Source organism: Hibiscus syriacus, unplaced genomic scaffold (assembly GCF_006381635.1).
Source record: "Hibiscus syriacus cultivar Baekdansim isolate YM2019G1 unplaced genomic scaffold, ASM638163v2 tig00111402_pilon, whole genome shotgun sequence".
Lineage (NCBI taxonomy): Eukaryota > Viridiplantae > Streptophyta > Magnoliopsida > Malvales > Malvaceae > Hibiscus > Hibiscus syriacus.
Window position 1 is genome coordinate 3,134,160 of NW_024063082.1, and position 25,644 is coordinate 3,159,803.

At 34.9% G+C, this 25,644-nt stretch overlaps 3 protein-coding genes, 1 long non-coding RNA gene and 2 pseudogenes across 7 annotated transcripts; 3 read left to right on the plus strand and 3 right to left on the minus strand.

Moving 5' to 3' along the window:
- LOC120162444 (AP2/ERF and B3 domain-containing transcription factor At1g51120-like) lies at positions 1–1,038 on the plus strand. Its single transcript, XM_039172594.1, has one exon. It carries the CDS (start codon positions 7–9, stop codon positions 1,036–1,038), a length of 1,032 nt encoding a protein of 343 aa, XP_039028525.1. The 5' UTR covers positions 1–6.
- A 600-nt stretch (positions 1,039–1,638) lies between these two features.
- Positions 1,639–3,304, minus strand: LOC120161609. Of its 2 annotated transcripts, XR_005519491.1 has the most exons (7): positions 3,198–3,304; positions 2,856–2,918; positions 2,712–2,771; positions 2,567–2,624; positions 2,348–2,407; positions 2,142–2,256; positions 1,639–1,787 (listed from the first exon to the last, which is right to left on the minus strand). It is a non-coding gene; the product is annotated as an uncharacterized LOC120161609 (long non-coding RNA). The 2 variants fall into 2 exon arrangements; XR_005519490.1 differs by lacking the exon at positions 1,639–1,787 and having other exon boundaries at positions 2,108–2,256.
- A 3,622-nt stretch (positions 3,305–6,926) lies between these two features.
- Positions 6,927–14,220, plus strand: LOC120162173 (autophagy-related protein 18h-like). 2 transcript variants are annotated; one of them, XM_039172351.1, is made up of 10 exons: positions 6,927–7,344; positions 8,437–8,880; positions 9,182–9,625; positions 11,437–11,682; positions 11,764–12,564; positions 12,633–12,808; positions 12,973–13,094; positions 13,174–13,362; positions 13,501–13,707; positions 13,954–14,220. In XM_039172351.1, exons 1-10 carry the CDS (start codon positions 7,138–7,140, stop codon positions 13,965–13,967), a joined length of 2,850 nt encoding a protein of 949 aa, XP_039028282.1. In that variant the 5' UTR covers positions 6,927–7,137; the 3' UTR covers positions 13,968–14,220. The 2 variants fall into 2 exon arrangements, with proteins under 2 accessions (XP_039028282.1, XP_039028280.1); XM_039172349.1 differs by having other exon boundaries at positions 13,174–13,707.
- A 2,909-nt stretch (positions 14,221–17,129) lies between these two features.
- LOC120162146 (gibberellin receptor GID1C-like) lies at positions 17,130–18,816 on the minus strand. Of its 2 annotated transcripts, none has more exons than XM_039172322.1 (2): positions 18,545–18,816; positions 17,130–18,053 (listed from the first exon to the last, which is right to left on the minus strand). In XM_039172322.1, exons 1-2 carry the CDS (start codon positions 18,549–18,551, stop codon positions 17,158–17,160), a joined length of 903 nt encoding a protein of 300 aa, XP_039028253.1. In that variant the 5' UTR covers positions 18,552–18,816; the 3' UTR covers positions 17,130–17,157. The 2 variants fall into 2 exon arrangements, with proteins under 2 accessions (XP_039028253.1, XP_039028252.1); XM_039172321.1 differs by having other exon boundaries at positions 17,130–18,153; positions 18,545–18,803.
- An 873-nt stretch (positions 18,817–19,689) lies between these two features.
- Positions 19,690–23,043, plus strand: LOC120162143 (annotated as a pseudogene).
- Positions 23,044–23,781: 738 nt separating this feature from the next.
- On the minus strand, positions 23,782–25,047 carry LOC120162147 (annotated as a pseudogene).
- Positions 25,048–25,644: the final 597 nt, after the last annotated feature.

Consider the following 25,644-nt stretch of genomic DNA (forward strand, 5'->3'; position numbering starts at 1 on the left):
GAGATTATGGAAGAAGAGATATTGAGTGTGATTTCAAGTGGTGAAGCGAAACCTAATTCAGATGTTTCGGATTCAATTAGCACCACTCATCAACGAAACAAACGCAAAAGGTGTTGCGGTAAAGGCAATTCGTCACAATTCAAAGGAGTTATGCGACAGAGAAACGGACAATGGGGTGCTCAATTATACGTTAATCATACCCGAATTTGGCTTGGGACTTTCACGTCCGAAATCGATGCGGCCATCGCCTACGATAGCGCGTCGATCAAGTTCCGTACCGGAGACACTCATCGAAACTTTCCGTGGACCGAAATTACGATGGAGGAGCCGACGTTTCTGAGTCGTTACAGCGCTGAAGCGGTCCTTAGCATGATAAGGGACGGTTCTTACCAATACAAGTTCATGGAATATATCAAGGCGCGCTCTAGAGTTAATGCCAAAACAGAGGCTGATATCAACTCAATGGGGACTAACAGCAAAGAAGGGCTAATCTGCAAACAAATGTTCGGAAAAGAGCTGACCCCGAGTGATGTTGGCAAGCTTAACAGGCTCGTCGTCCCGAAAAAATATGCCGTCAAGTACTTCCCCCTGGTTTCCGGTGACGAAAAAGAGAACGATGCCGTCGGCGGAGATCGTAAATCAAATGATGTTGAATTGGTTTTCTATGACGAATTTATGAGGCTATGGAAGTTTCGTTATTGCTATTGGGCTAGCAGCCGAAGCTTCGTTTTCACCCGGGGTTGGAGCCGGTTTCTTAAGGAGAAGGAGTTGAAGGCCAATGATGTGATTTCGTTCTACATATGCGAGAGCCGAAAGGAGAACGAAGTCCGGAGATTCTGCATGATCGACGTGAACAAACCCAGGAAACCCAACGTGGCATTCGTCGAGGGGAACAATGTCGGTACCGGAAGAGAAATCGATTTGCAGCTCCGGTTGGGGCAGTCGGATGGTGAAAAACAAGAGCAAGGATCAATGGCGGCAACGAAGGTTAAACAAGAAGTTAAGGGATTCAAACTCTTTGGCTTCCATATTAACTGAAGCTCAAATCCATATTTTTTAATAGGATTTTAGCCGAGATTAGCATTGCATTAATTAGATTTTTTTGGCAGTTTTCCGTGTTTTTCATTTTCTGGATTTTGTTGGTTGATTTTGTCATCTAAGAATGATATCAAAATTGCTCAATGCGAGGCTTGAGAATCAAGCAATTAAACCATCTTCATAAGTGAAGTTATCTGTTTCTCTTTTCATGTTTTATTTTGCTTTCTTATAGTTTATAATTTTTTTTTCACTTTATAATTGTAACAAGTTCAATTTAAATCGCATTTGTTTTAATAATATAATTCAGATTCTCTGCCTAATTTAATTTTTTGCTTGTATTATATTTTTATAGACACTGGGATTTTAATTCGTATTAAAAATTTTACATATAATTCGTATCAAATTTTATAATTGTATCATTCCAAATTTGGATGATATAAAAATTGATTGATTCTCTTAGAACTTTTAAATATTTTTAGCATTAATATTTTACATATTTTGAGATTTATTTACAATAAAAAATAATATAAATATGTTTTATAAGTACTTTCTAATAATGAATCTCATATTTCTATTTTGCATTTCATGATGAATCTCCCAACATGATATGCTATTCTAGATTTCTTACCCTACATTTGCAGTAATCGGTGCTTGAACTTCTTCTAGTGTTCTCCCCCTGGTCTCAGGCACCAGCTGTGCAATGAAAATGATAGCTATCCCTGAAATGCTTGAAAATATGAAGAAGGTTCCTGTAATCGTGTAATGATAAATGGTTTAGAATGATAACTCCATGGGAATCCCTGATTGTCATTTAAGATTATTATGTATTTAATGTATTCTAATGTTAGTTGGATTTGGGCAGGAATTTAAACAGCAGTATGTTATTAGAATTACAGTTGTTATATAATGGTAAATGTGTCGTCCGAAACCGTTATTCTACAATAATGATATCCACAATTACCGTAATTGCACATGCTATTGTCGCAATGGCGATAAATGCAAAGCAACCAAGAACGCAACCGTAATTTAAACTCCTGGATTCGGGTGTGAGAGACATATTCGCGTTTTTTCTATTTTTCATAAGAAGAAGCATAGAACTTCACCAGCAGAGTTCCATTGAAGAAGAAAGTTGAAAGTATAAGAAACAACCCAAGAACAGAACCAGTTCACCAGATTGCGAAGGCTTCCAGCTGAACCCTATATGTTCACAGGAAATATCTGAAGAAAATAAAAAGAAAAACTAAAAAGGTTTATATATATGCTATAGATTAAATGGGGAAGAAAATGAAGAACAAAACTGTTGACTAACCTCAGACATTATAATCCATGGAATTCCAGACATTCCTAATGAATAAAATCTCATGTACATCTGAATGCACAAATAAAATAAACCTTATGCATCTGAACATAGGTTAAAAGTATGTGTGGTTGCACCTATTCTCGATTTATCGATTAAAAGAAAATTGAGAATAATGGTCAATAGATGACATTTTTAAAGAAAATGAAAAATAAGTGTTAGCAGAAAGACCAGGATGCCAGCCAAGAAATGCCATAATTGGAGTGATTTCCTCCAACCACTAAAGATCCTGTTCAGGAAATAGAGCATAAGATGCTGAAAGAAAAAAAAATCTAGGTTGTTTGTTTGTGTTTTTTTGTTCTGTTTTCTGAATAACCTGCAAGAGGAATGACAGGCCTGTAAGGAAGCAACCAAATAATGCACCAACAATGGAAACCTGCAAACATGTTTGGATTTCAGTAATATTTTATCTCAGTTTAGTTGAAACAAAGGGTAATGATTGATTGTTTTATATTCAAACCATTAGAAGAGGCTGTCTCCCTGATCTATCGATTAAAAGTATGCCGAGAATGTTCACTAAAATCTGTATAAAGATGTGAACATTATCAAAGGCAACAACAGATGAGTTTTGAATCAAATATTACATATGCAAATAGATAAAACAACTGCGTCACTGCAACCGCTATGATTCCTATTGTGCCTGGAAATCCTGTTTAACAAAATTTCAAGTTCCTTCATAAGCATGCAGTTTTCAACGACATTATTCGAACTCGTGTGTGAATATCCGATACAGGTATGTGTCTAACACTGGTGTGTAGGTGTCGGAGGTTGCAGCATATTTCAATAGAATCCCACAACTTACCAGCTAAATATAAAATGCTGTTAACATAATAGGCAAATCCTCTGTAACCTCCCAGTTGTTGTAGGAGCATCAAGCCAACTCCAACCTATGCCAAAAATCTTAGTTTCAGTCATGATTTTGGTCTTTATTTCCTCACACTGTTCTAACAAGAAAATATTACTTCCAAATTTGATAGTTTGGGGCCATATCATTATTGCATAAGAAATTGTTCCAAGATGCAATACCAAGAGCTTGGCAATGGAAATGTGGATCGATTTTGTTCGTGAAAGGGGAGCATAATATTATTTAGTCATTATTTACACACACAAAAATCCACGAACAGAGACGTAGTCTTCTTCGGTTTGGTTAGAGAAAATGAAATTCAATCTTTGGAATCATAGAAAGTTGCAATAATTAACATTTTAGAAGAACTTTCAATAGTTTGCATAAAAGGAAAAGAAAAATTCAATACTTAATACACTTAAAAATCGCAGTCAAATTAGCTAAAAATTGTTTGATTTTACAAATTGAATCAATGTGGTACACAACTAGTCCTACAACTGATAATACTAAATTTACAATGTAAGTTAACAAAGATCTGAAAATTTTCATACTGTTTTTGGGTTATTTGCAGAAAGTAGAACCCAAAGTTCAATCAAAACGTAGACATGGATTAACAGAAAACCCATATGAAAGTTCTTCAAGTTGCAGGCAAAAGAATTGAGGGAGAGATGAACTTCAATGACTACTTACAGAGTAGCCACAAGTAAAAGACGCACTGGCTGCAACAGTGATGCCAAGGGCAAGGGACCACGTAAACCCATCGCCATTGTAGCTATTGACAATCAATGGCTCAATTGCCGGTCCCTCATCTGTGACTTCTTCCACCATTTTCTTCGTATCCTTGATGTTTCAGATTGAAGAACAGGAAGAATTTTAAACTTAGAATTTTCGAGAGCCCTTGAAACTTGTGGAAGAAAAAAAGGAGAATGGTCACTATTGAATTAAATCACATATCATTCTCTTTGTTCTTAAGAAGCGCCTATTAAAAAAAACAATAACTCGTGACAAATAATTTTAAAAATGATATTTTGATTGTTTGATTTCATGTCGAATATTAACTTAATATAATATACAATGCATACATCAAAATTCACAAGCAATTAAGTGATTATATATTTCATCTCGGTTATTAGTATTATTTATTCTTAAACCCTATAAATATAGTATAAAAAGACTAAATCACAAGCTACTAGATATATATATATATATAACCCTACAAACATTTTATGAATACTGTTGCGTATTGAGGCAAGAAGAGCATCAGCTTGGTCTTCAGCTCATACTTTTGTCTTTAGGCTTATGTCGTTTCTATTCATTTTCCCCACTACCAGTGAAAATTTATATAATACTTTAAATATGATTATGGTATAAATCTAAAATCATTAAAAATATATATAACTCAAATTATTTTTGTTTGCAAATTTGTATAAACGTAAATATTACTTTAAACACGATTGAGACATAAAAGTATAAAATAATACGTTGAATATTAAGTCTAAAAAAGCATACCTTTATAATTTCTAAACTATATTCATATCCAATAACATATTCAACTTGAAGACCTTTCAATAAATATTAGACGTAACCAACCATGGAAATCATATCATATATTACTTTTAAGGTTTTGTTTAATAAAGTTTAGGGATGTGATTGTAATTATTATCGGATGTAGATGTACAATTTTATGTTAGGGGTGAATTTTTAAAATGTTAAGAGATGGTGAATTTATAGAATTATAGTGAGACGAAAATATATTTTTCAATCGAAAATACAAAAAAATATTTAAAATATATAAGAATCAATCACTAATTATTATACAAAAAATTTTAATAAGGTTTTGTTTAATAAGGTTTTGTTCTTCGATATATTTCTACCTGTTTCCCTCTATCGATCACTAATTATTATACAATTGTAATTGTATATGAAGTTTTGAAATAGACTTCGGTAAATAAATGAAAAAAGAGAGAAAAAACATATCAGAATGGAAAATTTTAAAGGAAGAAATTAATGATGGAAATAGTCACTCTTTAAAATTCTAAAGCACAAGCAATCAATTATTGAAATTTCTAAGATATTCACCCAGTTATTGCTCTATTATTATTATAATTAAAAATTATTGATATTCATAATATCAATTTATTTTTTTAGTTTATACATATAAATACTTTAATAATTAGTTTACATTTTAAAATATAAATAGTTTACGGTAAACAACTTGAAACCTGCCCCAAGTTTGTGGTTCCGCAATAGGCATCTCCCTTTGAGATATTCTCGTCCCTTGTCGAAACGTAATAGATATCCCCCCTTTACTTTTCTTTATTTTCACTATTTCCCCACAACGTTTCTCATATTTTAAATCTCATCCTTATGATTTTTCATTTGATTACCATTTACCAATGCGATGACTCTCCTGATTTGTCATAGTGTGCTCATTATGTCGATGTCAACAAAGTGGGGCTTGACTTTTACCTTTATTATTACAAACCTAATATTAATTATCTTAATCTTAGATTTGCTGTACGAATAAAGTAACCTTAATGATTAAGAAATTATTGTTATTCCTTAAAGTCTCATGTTAAAATATCATATATGTAGGGATACGAGAATTAAAAGTGAAATAATTGAGAATCTTTGAACGATACTAACTTGTATTTAGCTTAAATTAAGAAAATAAAATTTTATAATTTAAGTTTAAATTTTATATTTGGGAGAAACAAAATCAACAAACTATTATAAAATTTCAATCTTTTTCTCTCTATTTCCTTGTATTTTTATTTTCATTTAGAGTTAGATTGTACTTATCTTCAATGATGATGTCAATTTTAAATTGATCGTCGATCATTGAATTTTTCTTCTATTTCATCACTTTTTGATACGAGATGCATTTTTTTTAAAATTAATCTTTCTTTGTTCATATGAAAACAGTAAATGATTTTATCAGCTCTTGTAGTACGTTTTTTCCACAATTGAATTTGACATTGTCTCTTCATATCCAAACAACATTTATTTGACTATCTTATTGATACATTCTTACTTTAGACTTACGAATTAGATATTGGTAGACATTCATAATAATAAAAAAAAGATAAGTCACGAATAAACTATGATAATGTCAATTTATCAATGAGTTATCATTAATATGTGTATTTTTATGTTAGTATCACTTATGTTATCCTTTTTCATTGTTTGTAATAATGTTTATTATCTATTATTTGTTCGGGTGGTCTAATTGAATTTTTAATCATTTTTTGTATGATGTTTTTCTTATCTTTAATTGACTAGTTGTGTGATTTAATAATTTAAGAAAAATACATTACTTATATCGATAAGTAAAAGTTAAAGATTTAAAAATTGATATTATGAATAAAAAAATAAACTAAGAGTTTTATATTTATAATATTTTTTTTATAAAATTTAATTTAAATTTATCGATTAATAAATTAAATATAATATTAAGAGAACTTCTTCAAACTATCAATAAACGGCAGTAAAATAATTTCATAATCACAAGCTCTCCCAAATTCAAAAACAACCCAAATTAACAGATAACCTATCAACCAAATTCATTTGACCGAAAAAGGATCTTATTGAACACTTCTTAAAATATCAAGGGACTGGTCTGAATATTTATACCGTTGTTCTTGCTTACACGGCAATTAACATTCAACACAGAAAGCAAAGAACCGTCTTTCCATTTTCTCTATAATCTTACTCTCTGTTAAAAAGGTCAAAGCCAACCACCGCAAAATAAAGGGGAAAAATCATTTCCGGCGACCGTCAAGCCGTGAAACGCCTCCGTTCTGATATTATCCTCTTATGCTATTGTAGATCATTTTTACTTTCCCGGTAACGCCCCGGTGGCCGGAAAAATAAATTACTTTTGGATTATTTCTTGATTATGAAGAGCAAAGGCAACATCGGAAACAACAAAGGCTCCAATATTGTTAATAATAAAAATAAAAATCCCAAAAATAATCGTTTTTTGCCTATTTCTTTGAAATTCATATCTTCCTGCATCAAAACAGCCTCATCCGGTGTCCGGTCAGCTAGTGCATCCGTTGCCGCTTCTATATCTGGGGACAGTTACGAACACCAACAAGACCAGGTTTTCTATTTTAGTCCTTTTCACTATGGAATACCTAGTTATAATCTTAATTAATTTAGGTTTACTTTTTTTGTTGATTTAGGGTTTATTTTTGGATAAATAAGCTCCTTTCATCTCATTTTTCTGTTAGATTGCTCAGAAAATAATTGGATGTTTAAGTTTTGTTTTTCCATTTTATGAATTAAAATAAATCTACTTCTAGTGATTTAGTGCTTTGTGAAGTAAATGTTGTCATTTACTGCTAGAAAGTAAATTTTTTTACGAGATTTATTTTTGAATATCTGATGAAATTCAAGTTGGATCGTTGAAAACGATGTTTTCTTTTTGTGAATTTTTATTAAAATGAATGAAGTTGTAAATTATTCGTTAATGAATTAAAAAAATGTTAGTTCATGATACAAAGGTTATTTTTTCCAGCTATTAATCAGTGATGCCTTGGGGGCTAAAGGGAAACTATGCTTATTTTTAGAATATATCAATGCTGTAATATTGTTTATCTGTTGCTTTAGAGTTTTATCAGTCTTAATAATGTCCACATTATGTTTTAAGGTCAAAATCATCATAAACTCTCTGGACGTAGATCCATTATTTTGCGATAACAATGATGATAATTAATCATTTCCTTGACCCATTTATGGTTGTACCTTTCTGAAAATGGTTGGGTTATAAATTTGGACAGAGTAACAGAATCAGTTTATTCTAAGCTTGCTATGTGGCAACATTTTGATTCTCATTTGCTCTTTAATGGCTATTATATTAAAATTAACTTTAGTATTGCTGTGAATTGAGTTCCTTTAAGGTCAAAATGGAACTCAACTGTTGAATGCCATTGTTTTTCATGTAAATTGTTTAAGTTTCCCACCATTTTAACGGCAATAACTCCTTTTAAAATTGTTTAACCCTTATCCTAAGTGGGTGTGCCCAATGTGATATGCAAATATGGTTTTAACTGACTCTGTCATATAGCTTGCATTGTTTTACTTCTTTTGATAGCTTGATATCCTGTATATGCATTTGCCTTGTAATTCTTGTGTGGCATAACTTGTTGATACTCTGTTTGCAATTTTTTTTTTGGAATTCTTTGTAAAATAGGTGCTCTGGACTTCCTTTGACAGACTAGAGCTTGGTCCATCATCTTTTAAAAGAGTTCTCTTACTTGGATACTCCAATGGTTTTCAAGTTCTTGATGTCGAAGATGCCACTAATGTCAATGAACTTGTTTCAAGGCGTGATGATCCAGTTACATTTTTACAAATGCAGCCACTTCCTGAAAATTCTGAGGGTCATGAAGGATTTAGGGCATCACACCCTTTACTTCTGGTTGTTGCCTGTGACGAGTCAAAAGGTTCAGGTTCGATGCTTACCGGAAGAGATGGTTTTGCTGAGCCTCAAACTGGAAATGCTCTTATCTTCCCTACTGCTGTTCGATTTTATTCGTTAAGGTCTCATAATTATGTCCATGTACTAAGATTTCGGTCCACTGTATATATGGTTAGATGCAGTCCTCGGATAATTGCTGTGGGGCTTGCAACACAAGTAAGAATTAGCTTATATTTTCTATTTTCTTGCCTCAAACTTAGTCTTAGTACAACTAGTGTTTAACATTTTTCATAGACAAGTCCCAAAAGATTAAGCAATTTTTATTCTTTTCTTTCCTTTCTATGTTTGGAATGCTCTAGTTCAATGCTCAATTCAAAATAAGCAGATTAGATGGTTCCAAGACTACTTGTGTTTTATCAAGTAGTTTAGATACATTATTTATTTCATATTTATTTGATCTACTATTTAATGGAGCTAAACAATTTAAACTATGCCATTTTCTTTTATTGCTGGGCAGATATACTGCTTCGATGCGCTCACTCTTGAAAACAAATTTAGTGTCCTCACCTATCCTGTCCCTCAAGCAGGCGGCCAAGGAATGGGTGGGATTAGTATTGGATATGGACCAATGGCAGTCGGTCCCAGATGGTTAGCTTATGCTTCAAACAATCCTTTGCAGTCCAATACAGGTCGTCTGAGTCCACAGAATCTTACACCATCTCCTGGTGTTAGTCCATCGACTTCACCTAGCAGTGGGAATCTTGTGGCTCGATATGCCATGGAATCTAGTAAGCAATTAGCTGCTGGGTTAATCAATCTGGGTGATATGGGCTACAGAACTTTGTCGAAATACTATCAAGATCTTGTTCCTGATGGTTCTGGTTCTCCTGTATCTTCAAATTCAGGCTGGAAAGTTGGTCGAGCTGCTTCACATCCTGCGGAGACTAATATTGCTGGGACGGTTAGTTTTTTAAGCATACTTTAGTCATTTGTTTGAGTGCCTGAGTTACATTCATGATCATTGCACTCTAATTCCACCTCAATGTGAAATGTTTCCATTCTTTTCTTTGCCTACATGCTTGGATTTGTTTGTAAATGTGAGATCCATTTTTGAGGTCAAATTTCTTAGAGAGGTATCGGATGAGACAACATTGCTCATTGGTTTTTAGAAATATTTAATAGAGAAAATAACTTCAGTGACCAAAAATCTCAGATAATATACGATTTTGACCAATTTTTTTTGGATTTACGAAAATGACCAACAAAATCGCAATGCGATCTCTAATTCGCATTGCGATCTCCACTATCGCAAATTCGCGTTACATTTCGCGTTGCGATAGTTGAAAATCGCGTTGCGATTTTCCATTTCGCGTTGCGATAGTTGAAATTCGCGTTGCGATTTTCCATTTCGCGTTGTTATAGTTGAAAATCGTGTTGCGATTTTCCATTTTGCGTTGCGATAGTTGAAAATCGCATTGCGATTTTCCATTTCGCGTTGCGATAGTCTACAGTTGTTGTTGCGAAAGTCTACAGTTGTCGTTGCGATTTTCCAAATTCGTTGCGATAGTTAAAAAAAAGATTTTGTTTCTTAAGAATTTTCTCTAAAAAGATAGTATCCGCGCGGACGTGTCGAAGACACGTATGACCACGACCACGACCACGACCACGACCACGACCCGACCCGAGACAGACGGCGGCGGCGGCGCGCGAGAGTCCCCCTTGTTCTCTATCACTCAACAAGGAAGTGGGAAAGCCAAACCTTAAATACCATTCCCAATAGTATTTCTAATACTATGTGGGATTTGAGCATTACCAACACTTGTTCCCAATACTATGTGGGATTGAGCCTTAAATAGTGATATTATTTTTGAATGTTTTGCTTAAAATTGGAATAATCGCGATTGATTGTAGATTGACTTTTAATTATGACATATTTAATCGTATAATACTAATGCAATTGGTTGCTGATTCAGTTGTTTTAAGGTGCATGATTGTTAATTGTTTCCTGAATAATCACATTGTATTGGAAACAAATGTTGGTAATGCTCAATCCCACATAGTATTGGAAACACTATTGAGAATGATATTTAAGGCTTGGCTTTCCCACTTCCTTGTTGAGTGATAGAGAACAAGGGGGACTCTCGCGCGCCGCCGCCGTCCGTCTCGTCTCGGGTCGTGGTCGTGGTCGTGGTAATACGTGTCTTCGACACGTCCGCGCAGATACTATCTTTTTAGAGAAAATTCCTAAGAAACAAAATCTTTTTTTTAAACTATCACAACGAATTTGGAAAATCGCAACGCGAAATGGAAAATCGCAACGCGATTTTCAACTATCGCAACGCGAAATGGAAAATCGCAACGCAATTTTCAACTATCGCAACGCGAACTGGAAAATCGCAACGCGAAACGGAAAATCGCAACGCGAAATGGAAAATCGCAACGCGAATTTCAACTATCGCAATGCGAATTGGAAAATCGCAACGCGATTTTCAACTATCGCAACGCGATTTTCAATTATCGCAACGCGAAATGCAACGCGAATTTGCGATAGTGGAGATCGCAATGCGAATTAGAGATCGCATTGCGATTTTGTTGGTCATTTTCGCAAATCCAAAAAAAATTGATCAAAATCGTATATTATCTGGGATTTTTGGTCACTGAGGTTATTTTCTCTATTTAATATCATAGGCATGGAAATTCTGACCTGCTAAATATAAAATGAAGATATAAGTGTAATTTTTAGGATTTTCTTTTTTATATTATTCATTGCAGGTTGTCATTAAAGATTTTGTTTCCAGAGCTGTTATATCGCAGTTCAGAGCTCACACTAGTCCAATTTCTGCTCTGTGTTTTGATCCTAGTGGAACTCTTTTAGTTACAGCTTCGATTCATGGGAACAATATAAATATTTTTCGAATTATGCCATCCTCGACAAAGAATGGATCTGGCACTCAAAACTACGATTGGAGCTCGTCACATGTGCATCTTTACAAGCTCCATCGTGGCATGACTTCAGCTGTACGTTCATGCACTTTCTACCTTTTAAAAAACTGTAATGTTTTACCTATCTATAATTCTTTTATCATTTTTTTGTTGCAGGTAATACAAGATATTTGTTTTAGTCCTTACAGTCAGTGGATTGCCGTTGTTTCATCTCGTGGCACTTGTCATATTTTTGTTCTTTCTCCATTTGGTGGTGAGAATGTTCTTCAAATTCAGAATTCTCATGTAGACGGGCCTGTCTTATCACCAGTTTTATCTCTCCCTTGGTGGTCTACTCCATCTTTCGTGATAAACTCTCAAACATTTTCTTTGCCACCACCAACTGTTACTCTCTCTGTTGTTAGTAGAATAAAAAACAGTAACTCATGGCTTAATACGGTTACCAATGCTGCATCTTCTGCAGCTGGGAAGGGCTCCTTCCCCTCTGGTGCTTTTTCTGCTGTTTTTCATAATTCTTTACCAAATGATGTGCAACGAGCTCAAGTGAAAACTAATATTTTGGAGCACCTATTAGTTTACACTCCTTCCGGTCATGTTGTTCAATATAAACTATTACCCTCATTTGGGGTAGAGGCAGGTGAAAATGCTTCAAGAATCGGACCGGACTTCGCTCCTCAGGTACAAGATGAGGAGTTACGGGTGAAGGTTGAAACTATGCAATTGCAAGCATGGGATGTATGCCGAAGAACAGATTGGCCAGAAATAGAGGAGTGTCTTTCTGGAATGACTCATGGAAGAAAAGACACATTAGAGATGACTATGGATGTTTCTGATTCTGAAGATAATGATGCTGGGCACAAGGACTTGTCAGAGCCCCAAGGCCAGTCTCACTTGTATCTTTCAAATGCAGTAGTGCAGATTAGTTCTGGAAGGATTCCTATCTGGCAGAACTCTAAGGTATATGTTTTTAGGGCCATGAGATTCTCATCACCCATTTTACTTACACCTTGTATGTAATTTTGTAGGTATCATTCCATACAATGAGTCCTGCAGGGTTTGAAGAGCATAAATTCACCATAGATCAGTCTGGTGGGGAAATTGAAATAGAACAGATGCCTACATATGAGGTTGAAATTAGACAGAAGTATTTATTGCCTGTTTTTGAGCATTTTCACAGGCTTCGACCTGAATGGAACAACAGGTATTTTCTACATCCTTTTATATTTTTCCTTATGGTTTTGACTATTTTCATCACTTCTTTTTCATATGGAAGCGAAGTTTAAGACGGTCTTACCTAGTGCTGAATGTTAGTTGTACTGTATCACTAAATGAATTTTCCTTCATAATATTCCTTCTTTACCCAAGGGGATTCGGTGGAGAAAAATATCCAATGTCTTCTGAAGATGCGAAAGCAAGATTCTCTCAAGTCACTGTTATTTCTCACTCCAAGTTGATGTCACCTTGCTCGGTTGAAAACTCAGATAGTGGTATGGCATTATTCTGAATTTTAGATATCATCCAAAATACTTTGGATCCAATTCATTTGATGCTTTGCGTTTTTACCAGGATCAACGAGGAATTCTTATACTTCCAGCATTCAATCTGGAAAGGATGGTGGTGGGGTAAAAGGACAAAATTCTGTTTTCTCATCAGCTGTGCTTAATCAGAGCACTCTTAGCAAAGATGCTGGTTCAATTTCTTTTAATCAATCTAATGGAGGTGTTTGTCACATTGAAGATAGTAACTCAACTAATAGTATGTCATCCTTAACAAGTGGCTCTCTATCTGGTAGTAGAATCGTTGCAAAAGAGGTTCAGGTTCCAAATAGTGACGGGATAAATGATGTTTCAAACACGAGTTCTAACCGTTCTGATTTGAGTATGAACATGTTAGATGAGGGGCCAGTAAATGAGTCGCCAGATTTTGAGCAATTTTTTCAAGAAGAGTATTGTACAGCATTACCCTCAGGTGCATGTCCTGAACCGAAGAAAGTTGTTACTGATGTTGACAACAGCAGCAGTCCTTGTGATAAAGAAAAATCTGAGGAAGAAGTTGACAACGATGATATGCTTGGGGGAGTTTTTGCCTTCTCTGAGGAAGGTAAGTATTTAAATGCATCAATTAATTGTTCATACTTGATATATATGATGCATATAGTCCAAAAACGTAGCTTCTAATTTTGCTTCTTCTGTATAACATACAAACTATCTTTTGTACTATCTACCAAACCTAACACGTTATAGAAATCATGATTTCATTTTGCGGTATTTTGACTTGTATCTTCTTGTGTTTCTTCCCTAATGAGTGGTTTTTGCCTTCATAATCGTTTGTACTGTGAACTTTCAGGTTCTTTCGGCTAAAACGGCTGCCTTGTCAGGGGGGTTCACATTCTAATAAGAAGTGTGGTTTGATGATTCTAAAATGCTACTGACTGATTTATTCAGGTAATTTATAATATCGTAACTACTGGCTTATTGTGATGCCAAGGGCAAATTATCTGGTTTCTTCCTTCATAATGTACATTTTGTAAATTATATTTGATAAAAATACAAATGATTTGTGAGGACATGTACTTTCTGTGTTGTGTAACATTATTTATTCTTCAAAGAAAAAAAGAAAAAAATAATAAAAGAAAAAAATGAATCACTGTAGTGCATTGTGTTATTTTCCATTTGCTTAAATTCTGTGGTCTATAAGCCTCTAGATTTTCTGGACATGTCTTTTTGTATTTTTTGTCAAAATTCAAACACGATGTATTGAACATATGTCGTACATGCAATATATCGTATTTGTATTATTTTATCGGAGCTGCATTGGAATTTACCCCCCACAATCTAGATGCCCTTCCCATCAGAGTGGTCCCTTGAACTATAACCAGTAACTGGGATACTCTTTTCCATAACCATTTCTCCATTGAGTAGAATCTCTGACTAAAATCTTCACCCTTACATGCAAATATGCATGCACTTGCGTATAGGAAATTTGAAAACTTAAGAAGCCTGCGAGTATGGAGATTAGAGCCATTGTTGTTGGCCAACCCAGCTAGGAGACTGTCCTTTGAATTTAGCCTTAAGTTGCGAATCTCATGAGTTGTTTTTTCATAATTGTCTCAATCCGACACATAACTGTTGTAAACCCCACGCTGTTGGGGTGATTTGTGTCTGAAATCCCCTTATAATCAGCCTTCACTGGATGAATCGATGTTCACATTCAATGAACACAGATATTTTGTTAATTTTAGACAACTATTTTCTCGACCGGGATGTTCCCCTACATTGCAGCAAACCTGCAAACAAAGCCAAAATATACGCTTCAATGACAGCAATTCATCAATTAGTCTGCTCTCTCGTCTTTTTCTTTCATTATTTTATGAAATATATCCACATCGTCACCCAACATCTTTTCATGCTTTTTTAATCTTTTCATTTAAATTATTTATGTTGTTTACATTTAGATACGAGTGCACAGCACGAGAAGTCTTTTATAAAGTATAACATCTTTATATTATTCTATATACATAATTGAGTCCTCAGTGGAGTTAGTCATTTGAATAAAATCATGTTGGGTTACTTTACTCAAATTCCAAACACACACACACACATATATATGATGGGATCCTATTACAAACATAAAACTCTTTTAGTTTTACACAAATTTAAGAATGTAGATGATTGAAAATAGATAGTTGAATAACAGTAGAAAATGAGAAGATATTTACTGGAAAAAAAACAGAGTTAATCTCAACCATTTATTTTCATTCATCCAACAGTCTTAAATCTATGTAAAATTAAAGATTTTTACTTTGTAATTGGATCCTAATCTTAATATATATATAATATATTTTTCCCCGAATACTTGCAATTTATTTAAAAAAATTATATTCTCGTACATTCATATTTGAATGTATACATATATATTTTTCACGTCACGTTGAACTTGTGAAATATATTTTCATGTTGTTTTTCAGATTCAAGACCATATTACCGTAAATCTCCCAAATTAATGTCGAAAATGAGAGGAATTTGGAATCATTATCTAAACTTTTCGAGTGTTAAAGGAAATTTTCAAAATTATTTGAAGTTAACAAATTGTTCCAGTCATTTAACTCTTATAACCATAAATAATCAATGAAGGCTGAATTGCCATCTTCAACCTTTCGACAGCACACTCCCTACTGCCGCCACAACAATCATCTTCTTCTCATAGATGGTAATAAACATTGTTAAAAACTTAAAATGTAAAAATCAAAGCTTTTTATTCCATCACCATCTTGTAAAAACACTATTTTTCTCTAAAAGCGCCGTTTGATAAGCGTGATTCTGAACTATGTGCTTCTCATCACTCCGACCAAGCCTTTGATTGAGTTGGGTTTAGTTCAAGGTTGAACGATGAAATGAAGCTTGCGGTTTAATGATGTTTGGGTGTCAATCGTATGTACTGGTGGTGGTGGTGGTGACAGTGGGTTAGGACTTACCAGGCTTTGGTTGCAATGGTGAACGTAAATGGAGGGGTAGAGCTGATAAAGTGGTGATGGGGGAATATGCTGTTTGCTGTTATGATGGTTGAGGAGAGTTGTTGGTATTGTTTGGCTTCGGTTTAAATGAAAAACAACAAAAAATGAAATTAGGTTAAGAAGAAAACAAAAAAATTGAAATCATATTTAATTCCAAAGGAAGTCCCATAATTGTGGTTGGTCGACCAAAGTCAATTAGACAAGGGCTTTTGATGTCATTATCAAAAGCTTAGCTGTGCTTTAACATTATGATTAAATATTCTTTTAGCAAAATCATAGCAGCTTACAACACAAGGCTGGTGTATGGCTCTCAACTGGTCCCCTTTTAATGCGCATCCATATTGCCACCACCATTAACATACATACAAACATATATATAGAGAGAGAATAGAGATATCATAAGCAAGAAACCTGTAATCCAAAGTTTCTCAACCTTATATAGAATATATATGATTGCATTTACACCTATTCAGTAGAGTATCAAACGATAATATAGCAAACAAAATACCAGAATTTTGAACTGGAGGAAAAGAACAATGGATGGAGATTTGGAGACTGATTTAAGCAAACAGTTTTGTATACACTAACACAGGTATGAACATACAGGGTCATAAGAAAAAAAACCATGGAAAATTTCTAATCCATGTTCCAAAACATTAGCCCGGCACCGATACCTTCATCGGGTACTGGATTTTATCCATATATTCCCATCTTCTTTTCCTTTGTGGCAAGAAGCCGGAATCTGTATCTCTTTAAACCTAATAGTCCGCTAAAACACAGTCAAAGGCTCTAACCGGATCAACTTCATCGAACTATAGCACCCGAATCCAGGCAACTGAATGCATACCAGAACACATCCTGATCCGGCTACGTGCTGAAATATCTCTTCTTCATCATAGAATCAAGCTCGGTAATCCAAAAATAAGGAGCCAAATAACACCAGCATTAATATAACAATAATTAGTGGTAGCACACAATCTTAAACCGCAAACTCGTCGATTGCCACAAGTGGAGGAATGTGGTAAAGGTTAATTCTATTAACAATCAGAAACTACAAACTTGCTTATCTCATCCATAACAGTATGGAAGTGATTGTTATTCGGTAACAAGTAAAAGCCGATCGTGGCCTGTTCCATATATAAAAGTTTGACCTCTTGGCCAGCTTTTTTGAGCCCATCAACATAAGCCAATTGCCAATCCTGAATAAGGTCCAAGCCGGCAACCACGACAAGACTCTTCGGGAATTTGATTCCTTCAAGACTTCTACCGTTAGGTCCGAACGGATTACATGCATGATGGTCTCTGTCTTCACCTTCAGGGAGATAAGCTCTCCAATACCAGTCTCGGTCTCGTAGGGTAACAAAGTATTTCCCATCTAAACGCTGTTCAGACTCGGTTCTTTCCTGTCCCCCAAACATTGGATTGAGCAATATGTTTCCCAATACATCGATTCCCGATTCCATGGCTATCAAAGCAACATGGTGCACAATGTTACCACCAGAGCTATCTCCAGCCAGATATATATGAACCTTTGAATCTTTTTGACTTTGAAGCCATGGTCTTGAGTTAACCCACTTAAGTGCAGTCCAACCATCATCATAAGCACAAGGGTATCTATTCTCAGGTGCACGTCGGTAATTCACAGAGACCACAACAGCCTTACAAAGACCTACCAATCGCCGACATAGAGTATCGTAGATGGCGCTGTTAGCCGAGGAATGAGCAAAGCTTCCACCATGAAAGAAAATAATAACAGGGACAACCTCAGCTGTAACAGGCTTCTCAAGTCCAGCAACATTCAGCTGAGGCTCTTCAGCTGTAGCCGGTCTATAGATCCGACTCAGGAGACTCGTACCACGATCGATGAGGACATCAAATGAGAAAACCCCATCAACCGGGTTGGCGTTAGCAGGGACTTTTCGATCGAGAAACTCTGCCAAGTGACGATTGAAAGTGCCATCAGGTCGACGAAGAAGATTGTAAGCCAACTTAAAATTGGAGATGAGGACCCACGTATTTAGGGGAACCACCATCTATTCAGAGACAAAGGCAAAGATTAAAAAAATCAAAACAAAGAACATATGCTATGATGCTAACAACTCCATAATTTTCCACAGTATTTTCAAGTGAGAACTATCCATCAAAGCAAGGCGATCCAAAACAAGAACACGTGAGATTCCTTCACTAATTTATATTACCTCAAAATCTAATCAAGTCTCCCAAATAAAACAACTCAAACCAAAAACAATTAATAGAAGATCTTCTGTAGAAAATACATGATCAGACTACCAGCTGTAACGAAAAGAATCAGCTAAACTCGGGCCGGAAAATATATTAAAAACAGATTAAAGCCCAACTTTAACAATCCAATTCTAGATATAAATTATAGAAACTGACAAATTAAACAGGAGAAAAAGATCGTACCTTGCATTCATTGAGGTTGACTTCATTACTTCTAGCCATTTCCCTCCTCCTCTAAAGATTAAAGAACAAAAACCCAAAGCTTAAAACAGATCCTCTTGAAGAACAACCCGAAAACACACACAATTCATATCACAACCCGAACTCAAGTTAAACTAAATAAATAAAGAAAACAACAAGAAGAAGAATTCTTATTCGATTTTCCACTCCAAAGATCCTCTTTTTCCCCTTCTTTTTCCTTCTCTTCAACTCATCATCAAGTTGTTGGGCTTAATTATACAAGTTCATAAGAAACAGTGAGAGCAAATGATTAATCTCACAGCAATAAAATTAATACGGAGGATGTTATTATTATATGAGAGTGCGATGTGTGGTGAGGATGAAGGATAGGAAACATGTGCGCAGGTTAGAAGGTGTAAACTGAAAAATACTAAAATATACCTGATGTAGACGAGGACATGGGATATGACAAACTGAGCGGCCGAAAGATAACTGTTTTGTAGGTCCCATAAGTCTTGTTTTTATTGAAATTTTGTAAACTCGGATTCGAAATATTTTCATGCCCGATCCTGTTTGACCAGAACGGCCAACCTTGTTCGTCGACGAATTGAAATGGTTATGTTGTTGTCTCCTCTCCCGCTATCTAAGTTTAAATAGTTATATTCAGTGTGTTTGTGTTTTTGATTGAAATAGTTATATTCAGTGTGTTTGTGTTTTTAATTAATTAAAAAAATTAATAAATTATTTTTTAAAAGTTTAAATTTGAATAATTATATTTATAAAATATATATATTATCCTTCTATTTAAAAAATATAAACAAATATTATCTTATAATAATATAATACTATTAGAAAAAATAAATTCGAATTAAGTTTTGAGTACAAAGGAATGAACCTGGTTTTTCATCAGTGTTGTTGGAGCATTGTCGGTCAGGATGTGGTTAATCAGTGTCGTTCTTTGACTGAATCAATGTCATTTCCCGCCATACTTAAACAACACCTCAATTATTCTAAGGTTAAACTATAAAAATAGTCACCAATCTTTTAGAGTACTTGTATTTTGGTCACCGAACGTCTAAGCCTCACAAAACAGTTACAGCAAACATCCCGAAATTAGAAACTACCGCTAAACAAAACAAACCAAGCCACCCCATGAAAATCTAACCAGGTTTTCCAGATTCTCTCTCAAAATCTCCTCTGTTTCCCCTTGTATCAAATACCCAGAAAAAGCTTCCCTTTTTCACAAAGATGTCTTTGCATTGGTTTTTGATATGCCATGGAATAATCACTCTCACGATAGTTGTTTCCTTCCTCTGTGGGCAGTGGCCTATCTTCCAAGGGACACCCATCAGCTCCATCCATCGTTTCCTCGACACTTCTTGTAACTTCCATTTTTTCACATTTCTTTCATGGGTTCTTATTTATAACTTGGTTTTGTGTAGATGATTCTTGGCTGTTTTAATTTGTTTCAGGAAGTTTGTTGGGACTGTTTTTGGAGATAGAGGAGCAAATTTGGTCCTCTCTGTTGAGTATTATTGCTGTGATAGTGCTAATCCCATCTTACAGGTAATTCTACATCCATTTGAAATGATTCAATTGGAAACCCCAGGAATACGATTTTTTGTTCTTGTTTCGTAGCATGTTAATGATCGAGTTTCAATGATTTTTTTTTTGCATTTTATTGTAGAATCAGAATTAGGATGCCTGAAAGTTATTTTACGTTGGGAACATTAGAAATCAGTATAGCATAGGTAATGGTGTCTGGTTTCACTTATTTTTGCTTCTAAAACATTGAACTGTAAGATTCATTCCGTATACATTAATATGAGGATGAACCGAATAGATGTCGGTTCAGTCCCAGCCCTATGTAATTCCAATTCAATGTCAAAACTTTTGCAATGCTATAGAAACAAATTGCTTTCTGATGCAAGCATCCGACATTAAAACCGAAGTTTGGAAAAAGATGATCTTATAAAGGGTTGTTTTGTACAAAAGGGGTGATTTTTCATATTTTGGTCAACCGTTTTTTTGATTCTCTCTCTATGACTGATTATATACTTGGCCATAATTGGAATGACTTATTACATTGTAGTGAAGACGTCTTTTAGCTATATTCCGGGGCACTATCTAAGTGAAGTGCATAGGTATTTGCGAAGAAGTGAGTTCTCTGCTGTAACCTGATTTCCTTAAAGTGACTCTCTTCCCTTTTTCCCTTAGATTTTTTACTTTTTGTAGGTACGCAAGTTTTTTGGTGGTTGCTATTGGCGTTTTTCTCTTTCTATTGACTAGCTTTTCTGATCCGGGAACTGTGAAGACTGAGAATGTTTCGCAATATCTCTCTGCTTATCCTTACGACAATCTGATATTTACCAAGAAAGAATGCCCCATTTGTAAAATTCCAAAGTAGGTTCATTGCTATGGTTTCATATGTATTGTTGGCCATTTTTGTTTGCATAAGATGTGATGAGATGTTGCTATCGTTCCAGACCTGCTAGATCGAAGCACTACAGCTTATGCAAGCGATGCGTTGCCCGCTTTGATCATCACTGTGGATGGATGGTTTGACCGACATCTCGATTTTTTCCTTAGTTATTTTATTTTGTTTTGCAAGTTGTTCTATGCACAAGATGTTAACAATCCTAATATCATTCGATGTCTACTCAAGATGGTGTCACTTATTACAGAATAACTGTATTGGGGAGAGGAATACCCGATACTTCATGGATTTTCTTATATGGTGAGCTCTACACTATTTATCTGAAGCTAGCGATCTATATGTTTAATTTGATTCGCTTGATTTCCCTTTTACATTTTGTTCACCCTTCAATTCGATAGATACTTACGTTGGTGATGTTCACTTAAAGAACATGAGCAGCCTCTTTTACTTGGTGGCTATGTTGCTTTGACTCTTCATTTTTCCTGAACTATTCATGTCCGGTGTTAGGACCCTCCAACAGCATGATTATGGAAATACTTGGTGAAGCTTGAATATAATTATGTCACACACACATACACACGAGTCCAAGTAGCATAGCTCAGTGGAAACAATCCAACTCCAACAGCCTTTTCTGTCAATTAGTTGGGTCATGGTCAAGGTTTTGTCATTAACTATGAATGGAGCTTTGAAATATCCCATTTCCATTAATGTATGGTAGTTTTTAGCTTAACATATTGCATTAATTTTGATTCAAGTAATTATCTAAATCTAGTAATCAGGAAGTGCCTTCTTTTCATCCTTTAATATAAAGCACCTGTTCATTTGCAGACTTGTTTGAGATTGAGAACACAGTTCATCCTTTTGTTCCTTGCTTTCCCGCACACAACTTGTCTCAGTATATGAGTTACGACATAAGTTGGTTTTCCATTTTATTGTTCAAAATTCATATTTAGCATTTTTTTCAGGCATTTCCTTCTTTTTGTGTATGGGGCGATTGCTATCGGATTGATTCTTGCTGGACAAGTGGAAGAATTGCAAATTGTGCATATTCTAATTGGTAACTAAATCGATTTGGACCATATTTTTTAGTTTCTTAAAAATCAACGAACTAAACATTTGATGCCATTTGCTTTTTTTTTCCTTTTCTTTTCTCCCAGTTTATTATGGTGTAGATAATTCTGTTCGCAGTTTAGCTCCGTAGATCGCACAGGTGAGTGTCATATGTATGATATTATCTGAAATTTTTTGTTAGGGTAATTGCTTGTTGTGACTTTAACTTCCTATAGTGTCTTTTTTTATTTTTTTGAAATCTTTTCTGTATCGGATCTTACAGTAGACTGTTAATGTTTAAGTAATTGTAATTCGGTTTTCGCAGTGGCTAGTAGACCCACATAACACCCAAATACTTCTTATGGTGTTCTTGGCTATAGTTTCTCTCCTATTAGCGGGTTTCTTTGCATATCATGCAAATCTTTGTCTCACAAACACGACAACAAACGAGGAGAGATCTGTATAGACTTTGTTCAATCAGTGGTTTGTTACCTTAATCCAAATACAAACTCGGAAACACTGGTCTCCTATAACGTGTTTGAAATTGCAGACCTTCAAGTGGCAAGACTACGTAAGCTGGCGGAAGAAACTGAATGAAGCACAAGCAGCATTCGGTGTGAACGCCACTGGGATGATTACGGAAGGAAAGCCTCAAGAGAGAAAATGTAAATCCTTCTTCGGAAGGTTCCTTCTACAGGAGACTGAAGTTGTTGCAAGGAGAAATGTGTACGACAAAGGGTTCTTTCACAATATCTAAGAGGTCATTTTTCCGTTCTCGACAAGAGCATCGTTTTCGCAGACGAAACCAAAATCGGGCTGAGGTTTTTGTCGACTGATAATACATATTCATTCACTCGGGACCTCTTATCACCATGTTAGCCAGAAGTTCAAGATGGATGATCGGGTCGAAATCTCAAGGTTCGCATTTGGAGCATGGTCCATTGCAGCTTCTTGAAAATGGAAATCGGTACTCGTGTTTTTTGTCCGTCTTTTATTTTAAAGGGTAAAATAGTAAAAAAGGGTTTTTATATTAAGGATTAATACATTTATTTAAGAGTTGATGTAATTAATTATTTTTTAAGTGTCTAGCATCAAATATATTCAAATGGTCAAAAGTGCATTTAAGATTGCTGTGTGATGTTAATAAGATATTAAGTTTGCTATTCTCTGTTTATTTTTTGAACTTTTCAAGTCGTCTTGCTCCTACTTTCTATTTGTCAACCGTGTTCAGTACTCATTCGCGTATTCAACGTTAATAAACAGATAAATATATATTAATGTATAAATGATATAAAAAATAGATGATATGATTTTCTTTAATTAATAGAGATTATAGATGACATAGTAGAAAGGATCTACGAAATACTTTTTCTTAGTAAAAAGATAAATATATCGATGTCGAATATATATATATATATATATATAATATTCAAATTCGAATCCAAGTCAAAAAACCATCAACTCTAAGCCCTCACAACTTAAAAATAACTACTTGGACGAAACAATTTTCAATCTTCATTGATAAATATTAGATAATGTAATTAGCAGTAACAATGCTTTGGGGCAAATGAAGTAACATTTTAAAAACGTTCATAGCAGTTACTAACTCTATACTCTGGCAGCTCGAACATAACAAACTACTTGGATAATAGGATCTTCATTTCAAACTATTTGCATGCGGCAAGCAAGCTGAACCCCAAAAGCAACGTTTTGGAAGTGGACTGCCTTTGGGGACATGTCGATCGAGTGTTCGTTACTGATCTTGGAGATATCCTTTCTCCTCCAAGAACGAAACTACTTCCCCTGCCATAGCTCCCGGCGTCGGACAAACTCCATCTTTCTGGTTTATTTCAATCTGGAAATGACAGTTTAGAATGATAGCCAAACTATAAGCTCAATGTCATTATTAGCAGGTTACATGGTCATCTATAAACATAACTCACAGCTCAAGGGCGGTCCATAAGGATCATCTATGCCTGTAAAACCTATAATAAACAACATAATTCTTTGTCATGGTCCTTAAAGATGAGGCCATTGCCTTATTGGCCTAATCTAAAAGTAAAATATACGAGTATATGTTGTTGGTGGTAGAGGAGCAGGGAAACAAGGAAGCAATTTCTTGGTTAACGAATATCCGAAGGCAATCCACAGAACCTTTCATCTTTCCGGCGCATGCGAGCTTGTAAAGACCTTTGGGATCTCTTTCTTCACACAAGGTCAGAGGCATGTTCATGAAAACCTGGAGATGTACAAGGAAAAAATCATTTTGATTTAAGTAAAAATGTATTAAAAGAATCAAGATGAGAACCAAGCAAAAGGGGTTTTGCCTCTATAAAGTTCACATCCGGTAACATTGCGCCGCATGCGTCTCGATCTTTCCCATATGGAGATATTAGACTAGCAATGCAAATTAAGCCAGCATCTGCAAATAGCTTTGCAACTTCACCTAAATGAGAGTGCAGAAAACATTAGAAACAACTCCAACAAGATGCATCAAAGAACTATGTTCATTAAGTAATGGTATAGTGTTTAATAGTGCATTTCTTGGTTGCCAAGCAATTAACTCTAGGAAACTTGTAATTCTCAATAGCATACTTACCGACCCTGCGTATATTTTCCGTTTGATTTTCTGCCTTGAAACCGAGATCCGTGTTTAATCCATGCCGAAGGTTGTCTCGTCGAGTACGTAAGCTAGTTTCCCCCTTGTATACAGTTCCCTACTTAATGAACATGCAAGTGTACTTTTACCTGAACATGATAGTCCAAATCAGAGTAATTTTTCAAATTCGAATCTTAGTCGAAGCAAATCAAGTCGAGTTGCTAAAATGTTTTAATTTTCTGGGGAAAAACTAGAGCACATAGGGAAGTCCATTTGATATAAACCTGATCCACTGAGACCTGTGATCCATACAACACAACTCTTCTGGTAAAGGAGTTTCTGCCTTTCAAGCTTCCCAAACGGTCATTCTTGCCAGAATATATTGGTTGAATTTCCGGTCGTCGACATCTTAAGTTCAATAGTCTTTTGATTATATATATGCTCACAAACAAGAAAACCCAGAATTGTTAACAACCAGATAATCTACGCATTTCTTACTATCAAATATATAACCAGCAAGAGAGTTGCAATGATCCCAAAAAAGATGAAAACTTTGCAAAAAAAAAAAAGAAGCCCAGATAATAATACATACATACCAAAAAGAAAAAGAAGAAAAACACATACATACTCAAACATATTATTTATCATATTTGCAGTGTAATTTTTAAGCATCCGTCACATGAAAGTGAGGAGAAAGGTATTGTTAGGTACCTACCTGAGCGAGAAAGAAACAAGGTTGTTGAAAGATGAAAGCTTTGCAAGTTTACTGTTTTATTTATTGTATTAATGTTTTATGTGGAAATAATAATGATTTAGGTAGATATATTTTTATGTTATTGTGATGACAGAGACAAAACAATGTCATTTTAGCAACGAGTATTGATGTCTAAAACAATGTCATTTTTGGCATTGAACTTTAAGGATGTATCGATTTTGCTACTGATTTTTTAATTGGTCAATCATTACCTATCATTGATCGTCTTTTACAGCAAGATTTATACCAAAATGCTTGCATTT